Source organism: Chlamydotis macqueenii, chromosome Z, assembly GCF_036417535.1.
Source record: "Chlamydotis macqueenii isolate bChlMac1 chromosome Z, bChlMac1.mat, whole genome shotgun sequence".
Taxonomy (NCBI): Eukaryota; Metazoa; Chordata; class Aves; order Otidiformes; family Otididae; genus Chlamydotis; species Chlamydotis macqueenii.
In genome coordinates this window covers 36,200,142-36,218,516 of record NC_141593.1, presented here as the reverse complement: position 1 = coordinate 36,218,516, position 18,375 = coordinate 36,200,142, and the positions used below count along the sequence as shown (strand labels likewise).

The following is an 18,375-nucleotide window of genomic DNA, read 5'->3' as shown; positions in this document are numbered from 1 at the left end:
CTGGTAGGTTGCACTGTGCTCCTGTGTGTATGGGTGGAGTGCCTAGACCTGAAATTCATCCACTCCTGGTAAGAATTTTTGAGGCTACAGATGTTCTTCTGCTTTTCATTCCCACTGCAGAGTTCAGTTTCATTCACATACTTCAGTATGACCACTTTGAAAGAAATGGAGATTGAGAGAAAGGCTTTCAAAGAGACTCACAGCAGTACAGGCTTACTGCTATTTGCTGGGTGTGAGAGACAAGTATATACTTGCCTTTGGACTTACTGAAAATTTAATCCTTAAAAACCATTTTGAAATAGGTGCATTATATGCAGATAAAAATACCACTGTTTATGCAGGAATAGTGCATATAGTCCTTCCTTCAGAGCCCCACATAAAAGTAGGTGGAAAACCTTTCATAAAAATAATCAAAGGTGAAATATGACTTAAATAGTCTAGATTAAAACATGTTGAGACAGGAATACTACTGATGTATTGGAAGTCATTTGTCACTAGATCTCAATTAACACTTACTGTGATTGGACACCTTGTCAGAATGCGATAGTATTACATTGGAAGTGACAAATCTAGTTGATTAGTCCTTTCTGATAGAAAAAAAAATAATTGTAAGAATTCTGCTATGAAAAAAACAATAGGACTACAATGACAGTAGCAGTAGAGTTAGTTTATAATTCAATGAAATAAAAGAGACATTCCATCTCAGGTAGCTGAGTAAACTCACAAAGTAGTAAGAGTTTTCTAATTGATTTGCTAAAAATCAATTCTGAGTTTTAAGACATAGATGTTAACTTAAAGTACTTGAAATGATAAAAATAAGTTTTTGTGAACTTAACAATAGAGGATTGTTAAGTGTGTTTGTTCCTGAATTAATAGGTTATTAGAAGTCATTAAAACTATTCAAATGAGCATTGCTAAGTATAAGTACTTTTATTGTTTCTACTACATGAAAAAGCACATATAAAGAAATGTTGACCAAAATGCAAACTGAAATGCTTAAAAGCATGATTTTGTGCTGCTTAGATAATTTTCTGTGTAAAAAAGTCTAACACAAAGATCAACCTCAGTCAACTGCTGTTGAAATTTATGGAACTGAATGAGAATTTTAGTTCTTTTTTTCTACTCTTCATTAGCTGAGTTACATTCTTTTTAATGCAGCAGGTGACCAGATAGACGCTCTCTCCGCTTTTTAGAAAAGTTTCTCTGCCTGTCTGGCCATCAGATCATACTCTCTTATTGCCTGTCTTGTCTGCATAACTTGAATTTTTTTAGGATGCTAAACCAGCAGTCAAAAACTGAAATTTTTAAAACCTATCATGTAATATGAGGCCAATAAATCTCTATTGAAGACCAAGATAATCAGTGTGATTTTCAAAACTACTGAGCAGTGAACAACTTTTTATTAAACTCTGTGGTAACTCTAGGGTGGCGAGTGTACACTGAAGTGGTTAACTTCAAGCACAGCATTTAAAAAATCTTGATTATCATCCTCTAGAGCTCTGAAAGGAAAAACTAGCATTGCCAGTCTTTCAATTTTCACTTTATTTTATCTTCAGCGATCACTTCTCACCATGATTTTGCAGTGGTGAAAAGTTCTTAGCTAAGTGATGTTGAGTGTACCAGTAAATGTAGAGCAAAGTTTCCAGTACCCTAAAGAGGGGCATTTATTAAATGTATTTGGAAAAGCTGCCATAGACTATGAGCAAAACTGCTCAGGGATTCGGGAGGAGCTTTGGTGTTTGTTTTGTTTTGTTTTTTTTTTTAATTTTCAGTGCTTTAGAATTTGACAGAGGGGAGGTAGTAAACAACAACTAAGTAATTTAATTTTAATCAGATTACTGAAAACAGACAAAAATAAATTATTTTCAGCTCCATGTTGCACTTGTTATTCCTGCGGCAGCCGGGAATATCTCTGGCTTGAAGTAGAGTTTAGGGCAGCTCTTCACGTTTGTGTGTGCTGGATCCCAGTAGTTCACACAACAGGCATGAAGGAGAGCTGCAGTGTCACACATTTCAGCTGTTCCCTTCATCTCTCTTCCCTGGCACACTCACTGTACTAAAGCCTAGACAGAAGGTAGCATGGAGCCATTGGTAGCCATGTTCATCTGAGCTATTCTCCAGACATCTTTTACAGCCTTTTTTGTCACCAGGACAGTCTAAAAGTGGCCAGCTACATTTCCAGCTTTACACTTTAAATCTTGTTCCTGCACACTCACGTTTTACATACCTAGTGGCATAGGCCTTACTGATTTATTGATTTCAATACTATGTGTACTGTTCTCAGTGCTACAGTAGCTAATCTCATGGGACTGATTTCCTTTGCTCTGGGAGGACTAAAGCCTAAGGACCCAACTCCAGAAGAAAAGGGCCAGTAAGGGGGCACTGAAGGAATCCTACTGGAGAGCTTACTCTTTACTTTAACTGCAATGTGAAACAGTTGTTGAGCCTGGTTAGGTTTTTACACGCATTTGGATTTCGCAAGATGCAGCCTGGTTGCGAATTTGAGTCCTGCTTCATTGTATACTGTTTAGTAATATGTCCCCAACTTTCCGGAGCAGTGGTTGCCCTGTGATGGAAGCTGTCCTGTAATACTTATCTTCAGAGAGATTTGAAAGTGCCTTCCATGTATCAGTGTCTGGTAAACTCAGCTGTTTGGGCATGTTGGGGTTAGTCTCCACTTTGAACAGAACGTGAGGTAAACGAAAGTTACTTAAAAACTATTTGTGTTGCCTCTCTGGTTTATCACTGTACCCTGCTGTTTATCACACTGATATCACCGTCATGCCTGTTTCTTGTTTCTGTTGTGTGCATGTGTTTGTTTAGCTATTGAAAGGTCTTATAATTAAGAGCTGCAGTTTTCCTGTAATCAAATTGAGAACAAAGAGCCAACATGTCATCATATCCCTACATTGGCAAGGTAATGCCACATCTGTTACCCGTAAAGAAATGCAGGGTCCAATTCGTAAAAGTAGTGCATGTGATTTCTGCATTTAATTCTGTAGAGTTTATGGAGGTGGACATGTGCTTGCTGTGAAACACTGTGATATACCCTTTCTCCTATACATACAATATGGGACCTCTGTTACGTAATAAATACAAGCAGAATAAATGATTATTCTAGCCAAACTAAATGATGGTGTCGGCCAAAAATGGGGAAAGAAAGATTTTGGCTTAAATGTGCACACTTTGTTTATTCATTATAAAAGTGTATGTGTATGTATATATACTTAGTTATTGAAATATTTTCATTGTGCAAATTAAACCTGCCTTGAGGCAAACTTCATTTATTTGCTGGCAAGACGCATGAATTTTTCCCCTCTTTATTTACTGAACCATTCTTAAAAGGCAACTAATCTACTGTGACACCCTGCATTATCCCCGCCACTGCCCTTTTACATTAGGAATACATTCAAAGCACCAATCCTTCCTGCAGTAAGTAATATCAGTACAAACCCTTCCATGTGTGTGAAGGCAAGACACTGTGCCTGAGGAGCATCTTTAGCTGTGGTTATTTTTAGCGGGTCCTTGCATATACTTTTTTTCTAGTATTCAGTATTTTTACCAGTTTTCTGGAACAAGTATAAAATCAATCTTTGCAAAGTTTAGTGACCTTTGCAGCATAATAATGACAAGGATTAAGAGATCTGAATAACTTAGCAAAACATACATTTTTTTTATTGCATCCAGTATGTTATGGTCCATATACTGTACAAGTGGGTTAAAACAGAAAAAGGACAGAGACTGTATGTGGAGAAGCTATAGCTTTGGAAAGGCTGTATAGATGACTGCATATCTGGTTAAAAATGAGCTTCCTGTGTGAATCCATTCCCAAAAAGAAAAGTGCCTTTAAGAACACAGCTGAATCACTCAACATTGAGAGGTAACTTGATCCCCACATGTCTATACGGGGAGGAAATATTTTATTTGGGTCTTTTTAATCTAGTGGGGAGTAAAGAGCTACGTGGCTGTGCACTAGAGGTAGGAAAAAACAAATTGAAAATAAGGTGCATGCAGTTTATAGCCAAGGTAGTTTCGCAGTAGGTGCGGTAGACTCTTCATCAGTTAATTTTTTAAATTGGGATTTAATGTCTCTCTAGAAAAAACAATGCTTTACTTTAGCTGTGAAAAATTGGAAGCTACTGTGTGAAACAACTGTGGTGTGATGTAGTCTCTTGCCTGTAGTTCCTTCTCAAAAACTGATTATAGAGCAGAGAAGGTTTCGTATGAAGTGTAAAAATTTCTGAGCCAGAAAGATTAAATTGAGTTGGCAAGAGACAGAGAGATAACAGAGATTTCCATATTTAGCCCCAGTATAAACCATTTTAAAGAATTGTGCTGTCATCTGTCAGGTAGTTGTTTTGCTTATTATTGCTTACTGCTTGAAGAATGCATGTAAAAGCATGCATGATAATGAGATAATGTATTGTCTTGGTCGTGTCAATGGAGGGTACCAGATAACATTGGGAAAAATACAGAAAATCACTTGTAAAGGTCAAAGTAGTTTTCTTGCACAGGTTGAAGAAGTCCAAGTGAATAATATGAAAGCTTAAATTATTGAGTATCATTAAAATGAAAGAAGAAGATCGCTTGAATTTAATTTCACATGAAGTGTACCAAGTTATTTTCTTGAGAAGAAATACCTGGATTACATTTCTTTTAAAATAATATTTCTAAAGGAAGAGTATTTTGACCACAGAACAGCCTCCAAAACAAGATCTTTCAAACTGAGAAAAGAAATACTCCCTAATCCTCTGTTTCCTTTCTCTTCTGATGAGAATTTGACATTTGCAACTAGCTACTCCAACAGAGATAAACATAATCAAGAGAATAGGGTAAGACCAAACTTACGTTCCATCTTTTCAAGCAGGGATATGGTTTTTATGCATCATTACTTTGTGGCATTATTTCAGGCCTGAGTCCTTTTGCTCTTTCACAGAATTAATTAACTGGATAGTAGAGACAGAAAGTTGGAGCCTGCAAGTTCGCACTTTGTGTCCTGACAGCCTGAACTGATGACTTGATAGACATTTATCTTTTTATTCTTCCACAAAAGAACTTGCCAAATAATCAGATAATGCTTCAGGCAGGCAAACAATTTTTTCTTTCTTCACTTGAGTACTGAGAGGATAAAACATTAGTGGTGAACACAGACAATGCAGTGATACATCTGCCAAATAACTAGGACAAATAAGTAAGAAATTATGCTGATTTGAGAGGGGACACTGAAGTTCTGCCATGGAGATTTTAAAAGAAGTTGTTTCCTGTACATTGAGATGTGTCCTTTAAGCCAATGCAAAGTACTCTTGAGTAATAAACAAAATGTAACCCCTTTCTTAAGTCAGAATTCTCAATACAGCTAGTTAGCTAAGAGAACCCAAATAATAATTACAGGATAATTAATGTTCTGAGGGAAAGTGAAATCCAGAGCAAAAACTCCTTGTTGACTACCATATACATTTTCCAAATAACTGTATGGCCAAAAGTTTTGTTGTTTATTGTTTGTATTGAGTTCAGTCTGTGGTGCAAACTTTTACTATACCTACAAGAAGCTGGAAGGCAATGAAAATACCATGTAAAAAGCTGAAGAAAGTATGCTTTCTCAGTTTATAGTGGACCAGCAATTGCACTTCTATATTGAACTGAGGACACTTATTTGAAAAGCAATGTCTTCCATACCTACTGACAAAGTCAGGTTTACAAGTTATATGTTTTTGCAAGACACAGAAAACAGAAATGGCTTATAAAACTAGATTTTAAATACTTAACTTTCAGGCAAATTGAAAGAGTGGTCCTTAGTACTGTATGGAACATCCATCCAACCTTACTCACCAAGAAATGATTTTCCAAAAGTGGAAAGAGTGCGCTCTAGTCCAGCTGAAGATGCTACAGAAGATTATGGAACAGATGACTATTCAGGTGTGTAAATTCATTTACTCTGATTGTGCATTTACTGAGCATATAACAGGTTGAAGGAGTTACTTGAGATTCTGCCTATGTAAAATGTTCAGTGAAATTGATTCTTAAGATTAGAACTGTCTGTTTCATAATTTAAAGTTAGATATTTTCATTTCATCCCTATGAGTTTGTAAGCATAGAGCTATATATTTTTAAGCTACACTTAACATACTATGAAGAATGCAGTGCTTTTCCTATAAGTATATGAAAATATATATACATATGTATGCACACACACATATATAAACAACATTATCTTCTACATCTCTGTTGTTTCTCATCATCCCTATATAAGTTTTTCAACATTTTCATTAGACTTCAATAGAGTTAGATTTTTGGTATTGCGAAATAAGTAAAGTTGGCAATTTCCTACATGTAATCCAACACTAGGAGCATCGTGTAGATGGTTAGGGCCAATGAATCTTAAGTATAGCTCCAGCAAGCAAACAGCAGGACAAAGTTCAATTTAGAAGTTTCTGTTATTACAGTCTCCTGTCACAACATGTTAGACTCACAGTCCCTATTTTAGATTGAGAACTACTGAACTCCTTGTTTTGGTAAGTGATGAAACACTACTGTCTCTGCTGTAAAGGTCACTAACTTCTTAAGTTTTTGTATGAAGCAAGCTCACTTTACTTCAAGTTTACCTGATGTTAGGAGAAATTTCAAGGTGGCTGGCAAACTCAACACATTTCATTCATGAGAAAGCAGTGATCCTGAAAGTTGTAACTTCACCCACATGCTTTGTTCATCTACATAAAGGCTGGAGTTGATGGCTCTCTCTTCCCATAGCAGGAAAGACCTATTTGAAAACATGAGTGCGAGTGAGATGGAAAACTTGCTAATCCACAAGTATTAGACACGGCTTTTGTAGCATGTAGCAGCACAGAGGGAAGAACATATGGGCCCTGGTGGCTGGCTCAGTTGAGTTTTGGTAGCCACTTGGACCACTTGTTACTGAGTTGGTAACCAGAATAGCCATTGATGGTGTTGTTCATCATTTATGTTGACCTGCTTGTTATAAGTTACTTTGCTAATAATTCCTTATATGCATTAGAGAAGCCTTTGCACATTTCGGAATAAAATTCAGATTTTTTTTTGTTACTCATTAGGAAAGCATCTGTTTGGATCCAGAAATAGTTTCTTATTGATAGATTCTCTGGAGGATGCCACACTTGCTAACAATTATAAATCACTGTGAATAAATATTGAGGCCAGGATTTGCAAGCTGTTCAGGTACTAAGAAACTTGGTTTTGGTGGAGCCAAATTACTGTTTGGAATTCGAGTCAAACAGTGAATCAGAGTGATTGCATTCTGCGTTAAAATACTGTGGTTTAAGGGCTACTAAGTACTAACTGAGAAGTTTTAATCCCTTCCCCCCTGTATTCTGGTTTTATTACAGGTCCCTGCAATGCAGAATGCAGTAAAGTAGGGTGTGATGGGCCAGGACCAGATCATTGTACTGATTGTCTGCACTACTACTACAAATCTAAGAACAACACACGGTAAGCCCAAGAGAAAAAAAATCTTTATTTCATAGATTTCTTAGTGTAGATCTTAACTTCTTTTCTCTTCTTTTTGCTGGAGTCATGGATAGTTCATTTTCCACTGAATTTGACACATTTTCTTAGGAGTTAGAAAGAAAAAAAACACCTAGTTAATCAGAATTTAAAGTATAGCCTTCAGACACCCTTCTCTGATTATTTCCTCATCTCTTGATTATTTTTTCATAAGAGGCTATATATATAGAATCATAGAATGGTTAGGGTTGGAAGGGACCTTCAAAGGTCATCTACTCCAACCTCCCGGCAAGGAGGAGGGACATCTCCAACCAGATCAGGTTGCTCAGAGCCTCATCCAACCTGGCCTTGAATGTTTCCAGGGATGGGGCATCAACCACCTCTCTGGGCAACCTGTTCCAGTGTTCTACCATTGTCATTGTAAAAAATGTATAACTATGTATAACCGTGATAGCTACTAGAGCTTCTGTGATTGAGTTTGAACAAGATAGGATAGTAAAAAATGATACTGTTTGACTGTTTGACAAGGCATTTGTCAGTGAGTAGGGAAATAAATGGAAGACAAGAGACAGCTTGATGCAATGCTTTGGAGGGTTACATCTTAGTAACACATGATCATTAGAAGAGCAGTAATACTGAGAAATACTTCTGCTTTGCAGTAATGGTCCAGGAATGTGATGGCAGGTTATTTCGTTAACGACTCTGCCTTCTCTTCCCTGCTGTCTGCAGGATCTGTGTTTCGACCTGCCCACCTGGTCACTACAATGCAGACAAGAAACGCTGTAAAAAATGCTCACCTAATTGTGAAACCTGTGTTGGAGGCCATAGTGACCAGTGCATGACCTGTAAATCTGGCTACTACCTGAATGAAGTAACCAATAGCTGTATTACCAACTGCCCTGATGGGTTTTACCTGGATAAGAGTTAGTATTTCTTCTTTTTTCTTTGTTGTGGGCTACAAAATTTGATCTGGGGAGGTTGCTGGAATACTTATGAGCAGGAAAAGTGTATGTTAATGCATCTGTCTCTTATCCTATTCCTCTTATTAAATTGTTGACAAGTGTCGTCAAGAATCTTCTCAAAAATCTTCCTTTATTTTAAAACCATGCTTAGTGGCAGAATGTCTTTTCTTTTTGGGTCTGGGAGTAACAGTAGCAAAATGAGGGCAGTTCAAGAGCAGGTCAGCTGCAGGACAGAGCAGATTATCACTGCTCTAGAAAGGGACATGCAGGGCAGGACTCACATTCTGAATATGAGGCATTCCCCATTCCCCCAGATTCAAATGATATGGGACCAGATCCAGATAGAAGACAGAGCTGAGGAATCAGTCATGGCCACTGAACAGGAGCTCTGAGAAAAACAGGCTCCTCAGATGTAAAATGTGGATGCAATTAATGTTTCGGACTGACCTAAGTACCTGCAGTGACATGATGACCCGAGAGCAGTAATTTTCTGCCATGTGAGACACCTGCCTTCCATTTTCTCCTGTGATTGCCAAGTGGACTGCCTATGTTTAATTTCCAGCTTTGGCTAGCAAAAATATTTAGATGAATATTCAAACATCTGCTTAAAACAGTAGTGACTTCAGTTGTCTTTAGACACATCCTTAGAAGATAAATACGTGCTCAGGAGCTTGGTTCATCTAGCTACCTAACCTTTTGCTTTCTGCATCATGAAGCTGTATGTTCATTTTTGAGGATTAATAAAAACAGGTACTACTTTATTTCTTCCATTTTTCACTGCCTGAGAAATACAGTAAAGGGAATTCCTCTCCACTCAATTAAGACAGATGGATGAAAATGTAGGATTAAATGTGAACATCAGGTTTTTCTTCTCAGAAAGGTAGATGGTACTGCATCTCAAAAGACAGGAGGTCTGAAGAGAGAGAGACATCTCTTAAAGTAGGGAGCTCTTGAGACAAAAAGGCAACTGTTAAGTAGTTTATGTGTTGTCTTTGTTAAGATCAGACCTGTTCATGCAGGTGTGTTTTTAAGCACCAAATCAAGTAAGACAGGACAGACTGCTTGCATGGCAAGTGTAAGAGGTAAATTGCAGGACAGTCTCTGGAACACATGGCAATCATTACTGCATGTTACTGCTGTATGAAAAGATTATTTAAATCCATATTATAAATAGTTAATGTAAATTTAAAATGTTTATTAAGATAATAAACAAAGCATATTTTTCTCAGAGTACAACTATACCTTCAAATGTTTAGAAATAGATTCAGCTATTTGATGCTTGAGGGCAAAAGCTAATGATAGGCAGAATTTGGCTATTTTAGTCTGTCTGGCTGCTTCCCTTCCTAATGTCAAGCTAGAAAGCAATAAGTAGTAATATATCCATATAGTTTTATTAAACAAGACTGATCAGGGTTTTCTGAGCTGTTTTCTTTTTTTCCTTTGTAGACAAGATTGTTTGCCGAAAGTGTAGTGAAAACTGTAAGACATGTGTTGAATTCCAGATCTGCACAGAATGCAGACATGGCCTAAGGTAAGGAAATGATGGATGTCACTAATCACAATACCTGAAGAGTCTTACAAGGCTGTGGATACACAATGAAGAACATCAGATAGCTATTTAACCTTGAGTGGCCCTCATTTCATGTGTTCCATCTCTGTTTAGTTTGTAATACTGTCTTTTCTTGTGCTGCTATGTGCCAGTTTGCCTGACAACGGATTTTTAGAAGACCTTTCATTTCAAGTAAAATAAAAGCCACAGTCATGTGGAAAGCTGGCTTCTTCACTTTTTTGACCTACAATGTGTCAGTCAAGGATTATTTTAGAGGTAGAGCTGATGAATCATATTAATCTGTCTGATTCATTCCCATGATAGTTAGAAATTATTTTTCTTATCTTTATTGTATTTCTTCGTACATCCAGTCATTCTCTTATCTCAAGTACCTCAGACTCAATCCTATTACGATATAGTGTGCACATATTTTAAACAGCAGTGGATATTTTTGCTTTATAGGATGACTTAATCATTTTTGAAACTGATAGGTAAAACCTACAAAGCAGCAGTACACATTTCAAGCTCCTTTATGAATGAATGACCTTTTGATCCAAGCAGCAAAGGTTGAAAATCTTATAAAATTCATGACGGAATGTATGCTGGCTTTATGCCACAAAAAATATAAAGACAGTATTCAGTATCTGTAGGGGTTCTTCTTGCAAAATATGAGTGTTCTGTGAATGTTTTAACGCTGAGCTTTTACCTTCTATCAAAGTGGATTTTCACCCCTTAGTTAGTAAAAGCTGAATATTGTTCGTTTCTAGGACATCAATAGCTGAATTCTGTTACAAAATGTAAAGGAATTCTCATTTCTTTGTATTTATGTTGCATCTAGATTTTCGGAGTGCCTACACATTTTTTATTATGACTATTTTTTTTTTTTTAAGTGACCCTTTGAAAAGGAGCTGTAATCCAATGGGAAAGAAAGTATGCAATCAGATCCGAACATTGGTCTATTTACACTCTGTGAAAATAAGAGTATCTGCTTCCCTTTTAAAATGTTATTAAAATTTCAGTCCGTGTTAAGATATTGGAGAATTTTAACAGACTCAGCATGATCTTCTATATATCTGCAAAATCAAATTAGTAAATTAGCAGTTTAGCAGTTCCTACAATTGGCAAATATGTCAGAAGACCAAAGATTACGTAGTTTTGGGACCTTATAGGACACAGTTTCTATAGAAAAGTTCTGCCCACATTTTCTTTATTTCTCAGGAACTGAGTTTCCCTGTCCGTTAACACAAACAGCATCTTGTAGCACCACTGCAGAAAGTAGACAAGCCCATTCAGTGTGAGAAGAGAAGGAGAAATTGAAATATAAAAAATCAAAAGAACCCAAACTTTGTGTTTTCTTGAGCAATACTAGCAAACTGAGATTAATTTTTGGTAACGTTTTGAAAAAACACCATCTGTGTGGGTGTAACAGATAAATGGAACCTTGCAGGACATGCATTTCATATTCACCAGTTGTTCGAAACCTACTGCATTTTCTTGGCAGAGTTATCGATGGGCAGGGTCCTGAGTGGGACTTGGGAGACCTGGATTCTAGTTCTAATCCTGTTACTGACCCATAAATAAACTTGGGCAAATTATTAGTTTTCCCATCTGTAAAAGCATGATAATACTACCTGCCTTGTAAAGTACTTTGAGGTGTGTGGCTGAGGAAAAATAGTAAGAAAGCAGGAGTTGTTAGGTTTGTTGAATTGCTAATTTAATTTTTTTCTAAACTTGGACTGTATACCCTCTTGAAAATTTCCAGTGGTGCTGAGCACACATGATTTTTGCTGGATCCAATCTGTAAAACAGGGTTAGCACTCACTCACGTTGGTAATCCCCAGAGCTGAAGAGCATTTTTAGAGAACAAGTTGAACTGGATGGAAGCTGAGGTTCCACAGAACATGGAAACATGGCAAAGAAATCCTAGCTTAAAAAAAAAAAAAAAAAACAAACCCAAAAAAACCCCAGCTGCTGGAGGCACCTTATAACATGAAAGCATAAACAGCTACTTAGAGGGAAACATGGAAATGTGACTCTTTATGCTGTTCTTTTCCTCTGTTGCTCACTCTTGTATGGTCTGTCTCAAAAGTGCCTGCAAGCAGAATACCTCCAACTGTAATCTTAAATCTCCCAAGCCACTCAGAACTGGCATTCAGTTAGGAAGTTTCAAAGGAAACTGCTATTGCGGAATGAGGTGGTGATTCCCTTTACTGTGAATCTGTTCTTAACCTGTGCTGTAGCATAGTATCAGGAGATGCTGCTGGTCTTTCAAGAGAAGCATGAGATCTTGTTAACAAGTCTCCTAGCAATTTTTTTAATACAGTGATGCTGACTCTGTGCCAAATTCCTTGTGGGTAATAGCATTATACATGCCTGAATTTTTAGTACTCTCTGGTATTGTTCATTTTGTTTTTGTCCCCTACTACTTGGTAGTATTTACAATGAGTTTGTAAACAGCTTCTGTATTTCACCATGGGCAAAACTCCATTTCATTCCCACTTGAAGTGATTTCTGTCTCTAAATTTATAAAACATGACCAATGAAAGAAGCTGGTAAGTCCTAACATACTGGTTGCCCTTTTATTAGAAGAGAACTGCTGGTTTGCGTATGACCTTGTTGTCCTCTGTTGCTGTTACCAGCCCAAACACTGTGCTTTTTTTCCCTTTTACAATAGTTTGCATGGCACTAAATGTGCTATCCGCTGTGAAGAAGGAAAATACCATAATGGTAGAGAATGTGAACCATGTCACCGTTCCTGTGCGACATGTGCAGGTACTCCACTGACATTTATCTGCATCATTTCCTTTCCTCTGTATTTTTAACTCTGATTTTATTCTACTACGTTGTAGTTACAGTATAATATGATTGTATACATGTTAAAACTTAATTCTATTGATAGTTCTTTATTATATTTTAAATACAGCAGACTTCTTTCAGCTAAGATGAAAATCTAAGTTCTCTAATTGAAAGTGTGCATACACTCTTTTTTCTTTTCTTTTCTTTTCTTTTTTTTCTCATAGAGGAGCTCATTCTAATTTGCAGTAATGACCTCTATTTTATTTCCGGGACAGAATAATGACTGATAGATATTGTGGGAGCTTTAGAATTATCAACTGCGATTTCTTTCAGAAAAAGATATCCTGAAATTATGTAATGTTGTTTATTGTAACAGTGTACCTTTATTGCTTGGTGTTTCTGTTCAAAACAAAGTAAGGAATGGAAAACATTATTTTCTCTCTGGTTTAAGGTGCTGGAGTAGATGCCTGTATAAACTGCACACAAGGTTATTTTATGGAAGACGGAAGATGTGTGCAGTCTTGTAGTAGTGGTTATTACCTTGATCACTCTACTGAAAGTGGATACAAAAGCTGCAAAAGGTATGATCAGTAGCTAATATATGTCTGATGTTTGCAGATATTGGCTATTACTGTGTTGAAAAAGGTAATACTTATGAGAACATAAAACACTGCTGACTTCAAAAAATGAAAATATATTGCATGCTAAGCAAATGAGGGAAAAGCATTTTTTTTTAAATTCTAATGTAAGTTATATTCATGAAGGTGTTCTAAGTGTTTTTTCTTGTGCATATATGTGTGTCCTTCACTTTTAAAAAGCCTGTTGTGAGAATCTAAGTAGATATGCATAGAAATGTAAAGTCTACAAATCTGGCAAAGGATCTACATTTCTCAGTAACAAACCAAAAGAGTCAAACAATTTTTTTTATTTGTGACTTAATTATTATAACTATACAGTTCTTCAGCTGTATATTCACAAACATGGCATAAGTATATTACCAGCCTACTGTCCAGAATATATCACCTGACTTAGTGTACAAATGGGTGGATAAACCTTGGACGAGGCTGTGCTGTGCAAGGGAGAGGCTTTTTTTTCGTGTTCCATTCTTTGTTAAATGAATACCATTTGTTGCCCTTTAGAATAATTTATTATTAACTCACTTTGAGTTCAGAGCAGGAGGGAATCGCTATGTGTTACAGTCTTACACACAAAAATATAATAAATACACAATGAAAAGATGATGGAGACAGAAGGGTGATAAGAGGACTGGGCAGCAACTCAGTCTTTTCCATCCCGTGGCTTTTGCTGGCACATGTATGCATGATCAGTTTAATACTTTTGTGGATTACTTCGGCATAGTTCCAAAATACTGGAATTTTGCAGCTGTTTAGTAAAAAAATGTGAATAGAAAGTGGTTGGAGGAAGAAAGCAGGACTAGGTTGAAGGGGGCATTAATAATTTATTATTATTGTTACTACTACTACTACTACTATTATTAGAGCAGCTGATACCTCTAGGAACAGCAAACAAGCACTTTGCAATACAGAAGAGGTATCCTAGGAACAATTTTATTTGGTGAGGCCATAAGACCTACTCCTGCCATCGTCTTTCAGATGCGATGCCAGCTGTTTGGATTGCAGTGGACAAGGAGACAGAAACTGTACAAGCTGTCCAAGCGGCTATAACCTAGACACTGGTGTCTGTGTAGTGGGAACAGTCTGCAAGGATGGTGAGTGCAATTCTCGTAAAAGATGCATTTTACCACTGCCAGTTTCTTCTTTTATATGTATGGGGTTGAATTAGTCTGTTTCTTTTGTTACAGCCTTGATTTGAGGTGTGCAGTACTTCTTAATTTTTTCAGGTTTATGAAAAGGAGAAAACTGCATTTGCATGTATTAACAAGATTAGTCACATCCACTTTACCTGAATTTTTCTAAAATAGTTTTCCCCCCTGCCAACAACCTACTTTTTCTTCCTTATCTGTTTTTCAAAAGCCATTGTTTTCAAAAGATTTTTATATGAAGACCCTAGTGCACTATCAATAGAATCACATTTATCTATTTCACCACTTTAAATTGTGAGAATACTGGTAAGTAAAAAGCATTTTAAGTGCCTGTAGTATTGCTTCAATTATGTGAAAGGGTAATGAGAATGAAAGAATTCTGAAATAGGGAGCACCCAATTTGTGGTGGAGATATGAAAGTCCTCCAAGCTCTCACTGGCAATCAAGATAGCATTCTTGTTGCATATGATTGCCTTAATTATTCATATTATTAATTCCTTTCGAATCTTACAATTACAGAGACACTTGGATAACATCGTCCTTCCCTAAAAATATTACTATGTGGATTACTTGTAGATGCAGCCCAATAGGAAAATCTTACCAGAACAAAGCCCAGTGTTGAGCCATGTGGAGGACACCTGACATCAGATATACAAAAAGCTAACAATGACTCTTGGCTCCAGCTCATATCCACTAGATTTAGTAAGAGTTTTACCAAAGACTTAAAAAAAGAAAAAAGAAAGCAAGAGTGCAGGGTTGAATCTTGTTTCTCTGGACAGCTCCAGTTGGAATTTAGGCCTTGAAACTTGGAAAAGTATCCTGCCAGTCATAAAATTGCATTACAGGTAGTGGTAGAGCAGTCATGGGACCTTTTCACATTAGAACAGTATAAGTGTAATTGTAATCTAGAGCAAGTCCAGGGAACGTCAGATATAAACGGACAAATAGAGGAAGTGTGGTGCTAAGAGTTTTGAGTAATGACAGTCTCAATATGATATTGCAGTTGAATTCTGCAATGCAAACATTCGACATATGAATTTGGTGTTTAATACGATTGGATAAATGTGTCCTCGTTTGTACCCATGCACCTTCAATCAGATACACCTATAGTTGCCCAAGACCAACAAGTTGCCGAAGTGCCTTCAGGCACTTGCAATGCACCATGCTGGATTCCACGACACATCGCATGATCTTAACAGCCTAGGGTAGCCAAGGAAAGTCCAGAAGATGGGGATTTTTTCTGATAATTTACAAAGCATAGAGGGTCTCATTTAATTGTCTGACAATCAAGCACTGTATATTAGTCTAACTCACTCTATAGGATTTGCATTTCTGTTGAGAATGTTTTATTCCTTTTCTGTAGTTTGACTGGTTTATTCTTTTGATTCATAAAAATTAAGAACAAATTCCTTTGCTGTAAATATCACTGTTTTCTAATTATTCTCTTTCTAATCTTTTTTTTCCTTTTCACAAATGGATACCAATAATTTCCTGTCGGACCACACAATATCTCTTCCTGAAAAAAAAATTAAAAAAAAAACGCTGTTGACTGAAATTCCTTTTGATGGACCAAATTTCCTACTTGCTACCTGCTCCTGAATGGTCTCTTCAACCAAATCTGCCTGTCTGACCAATTAAACCTTCCTCCATTGTACGCGCCATGCTCTCCAAACCTTCAACCTCCTCTTCTTCTCTTGCTGCTGCCCTCTGGAAGCCACGGAAGAGTCCTGGGCCGAGGGAGGATTCTGTATGCTGGTGAAAAAGAACAATCTCTGCCAGCGGAAAGTGCTTCAGCAATTGTGTTGCAGAACATGTACGCACAAGGGGTGAACTGACACCTCCCAGCATCCTCCTGTTCCTGTAGACTTATAGATTAATCCGTATTATTGAAAAAGGAAAAAAAAAGAAAAAAAAAAAAGAAAAAAAAGAAAGCCACCTCTTTCTCTCTCCTCCTTCTTTGTCTGGGGAGATGGTGAACTGTTTGTTGGAACTTAAGTGGAAATACTACAACACGCCTACCTTTCATAACTGGGTGTCTAGAGCTGAGCATCCAGGATCACAGAGTCAGTATTGTGTGACCAAAGCATTTGATGCCAAAATTAACGTTTAATTCATGATTTGATTTTCTGTCAAGCTTAGGATTATTCCTGTTTTTTTGAAGGTCCTTTTTCTTCCCTTTTTTTTCCTACTTCTTTCCCCTTCAAGATGTTCAAAGAGTATTTCAAGAATACAACACAGGTTTACATGGATTAAAACTAAAAATTACAAAAATGTTTGCATTAGTCTTTTTTGTGCTATGTGTATTGACAGGGGGAACTTGAGTTCCTGAGGGGATCAGAAACATCGTTAGTTGCAGGACTCAGTTCTGCCCCTTTTGTAACAGTATTTAAAAAAAGAAAAGTGAACACTTCTGCACACATTTCTTTCTTACTTCCTCTGCTGTGTGCTGTTTTTTGTATCACATGCAGTATGTATATATGTTTGCCCAAAAATGTGGTTTTGGTCATATAGATTTCATTTTTAGACAGCTAGCTTATTAACAGATATGCTAGGATTTTTATTTTATTTTTTTAAATTGTCAAAGCTATTTCAAATAAAAAAAAAAAAATTGTTCCTATAGTGAACAAATTCAAAAGATACTACTTCTCTTGTTTTGCGTAAGCGAGAGTATTGTATACACTCGAAAGTCAGAAAACATTGCTAACATGTAAGTAGTATTCATAAATTATTGTTGTCTTGTAGCATTCATTTAAAAAAAAAAAGGGGATATTATCATACAGATATGTGGAGCTATTTCATAGTATCCATACATAAATGCCAGTGTGACTATATGTGACAGGATGTGTTTACAGGACTGGATTTATAATTGTGCCAAATACATGTCCAGGAATGATGATATATCGGGCAATAAATCAATGTTTCTCTTGATGTAACAATAGTGTCATGATCGGCCTGAATCTGCTTTTAGCTGCTTATAATAGAAACTTCAGCAGGAATAGTCCTGCTGAGGCCAGTGGAGTTACCTCAGTGTAAAACTATCCTGGGTGACGAGAGAAGCAGCCCCTGCCTTTCTCTCTTTACCCAGGCACACAGCTGCCAGTACAAATTTTCGTCTAATGTATCTTCATCAGCTTCACTTAGCATACTGTTCGAAAGACAGTCATTTAGCAGAAAACAGAAAATTAAACTTCAAAGATACTGTTTTCAGGGGATAAAAATGTAAAAAGTGTCTTTCTCAGTTGTCTTTCCAGGACACACAAATAGAAAATGTATTGCAGGTGTTTAAGCATGTAAATGTTAGAAAATAAAGAGGATCAAAAATGCTTGTGGAAGTTTTACAAATAAATGGATAAAAACCTATAGAGGTAATGCGTCACTTTTAGCAGAGAGCAGATAAACTATTACAACCTGGTTTGATATGACAGGGGGCCAGTAAAGCTCCTTTGGTGCCCATTACAAATTTCCTGACAAACATTCAAATTTAAAATAATTAAATTTGTGCTAGTTTAACTACTATTGTGTTACTGCCTCATTTCTCAGTATAACATGTTTAACTAGAACATAATGCTTTCAAAGTTTTAAGTTAATATTATATATATTATATATAAATATATATTCATAATTGAGATTTAATTATGTAATGGATTGTAAAGAATTTGTTTGGATACTTACAAATGTCTCTAACACTATTATAGAGAAGAAATTAATGTCTTTGTTTTCTTAAAAAAAACTGACACATTGTTTTATCCAAATTCATTTTTACTGAAAAAATACTGTACATGTGTAAAATGTTCAGTTGTTATTTGTAA

General features: G+C 36.5%; 1 protein-coding gene across 2 annotated transcripts in view; it reads left to right on the top strand.

Annotated features, from left to right (window-relative positions):
* Positions 1–18,375, top strand: part of PCSK5 (proprotein convertase subtilisin/kexin type 5) — a 260,397-nt gene that overhangs the window by 181,599 nt on the left and 60,423 nt on the right. For both annotated transcript variants that reach the window (XM_086770052.1, XM_086770051.1), the window contains exons 14-20: positions 5,773–5,916; positions 7,359–7,461; positions 8,206–8,399; positions 9,885–9,969; positions 12,662–12,759; positions 13,235–13,364; positions 14,397–14,512. In XM_086770052.1, the coding sequence (XP_086626178.1) occupies positions 5,773–5,916; positions 7,359–7,461; positions 8,206–8,399; positions 9,885–9,969; positions 12,662–12,759; positions 13,235–13,364; positions 14,397–14,512 (870 nt within the window). The remainder of the gene's footprint in view (positions 1–5,772; positions 5,917–7,358; positions 7,462–8,205; positions 8,400–9,884; positions 9,970–12,661; positions 12,760–13,234; positions 13,365–14,396; positions 14,513–18,375) is intronic.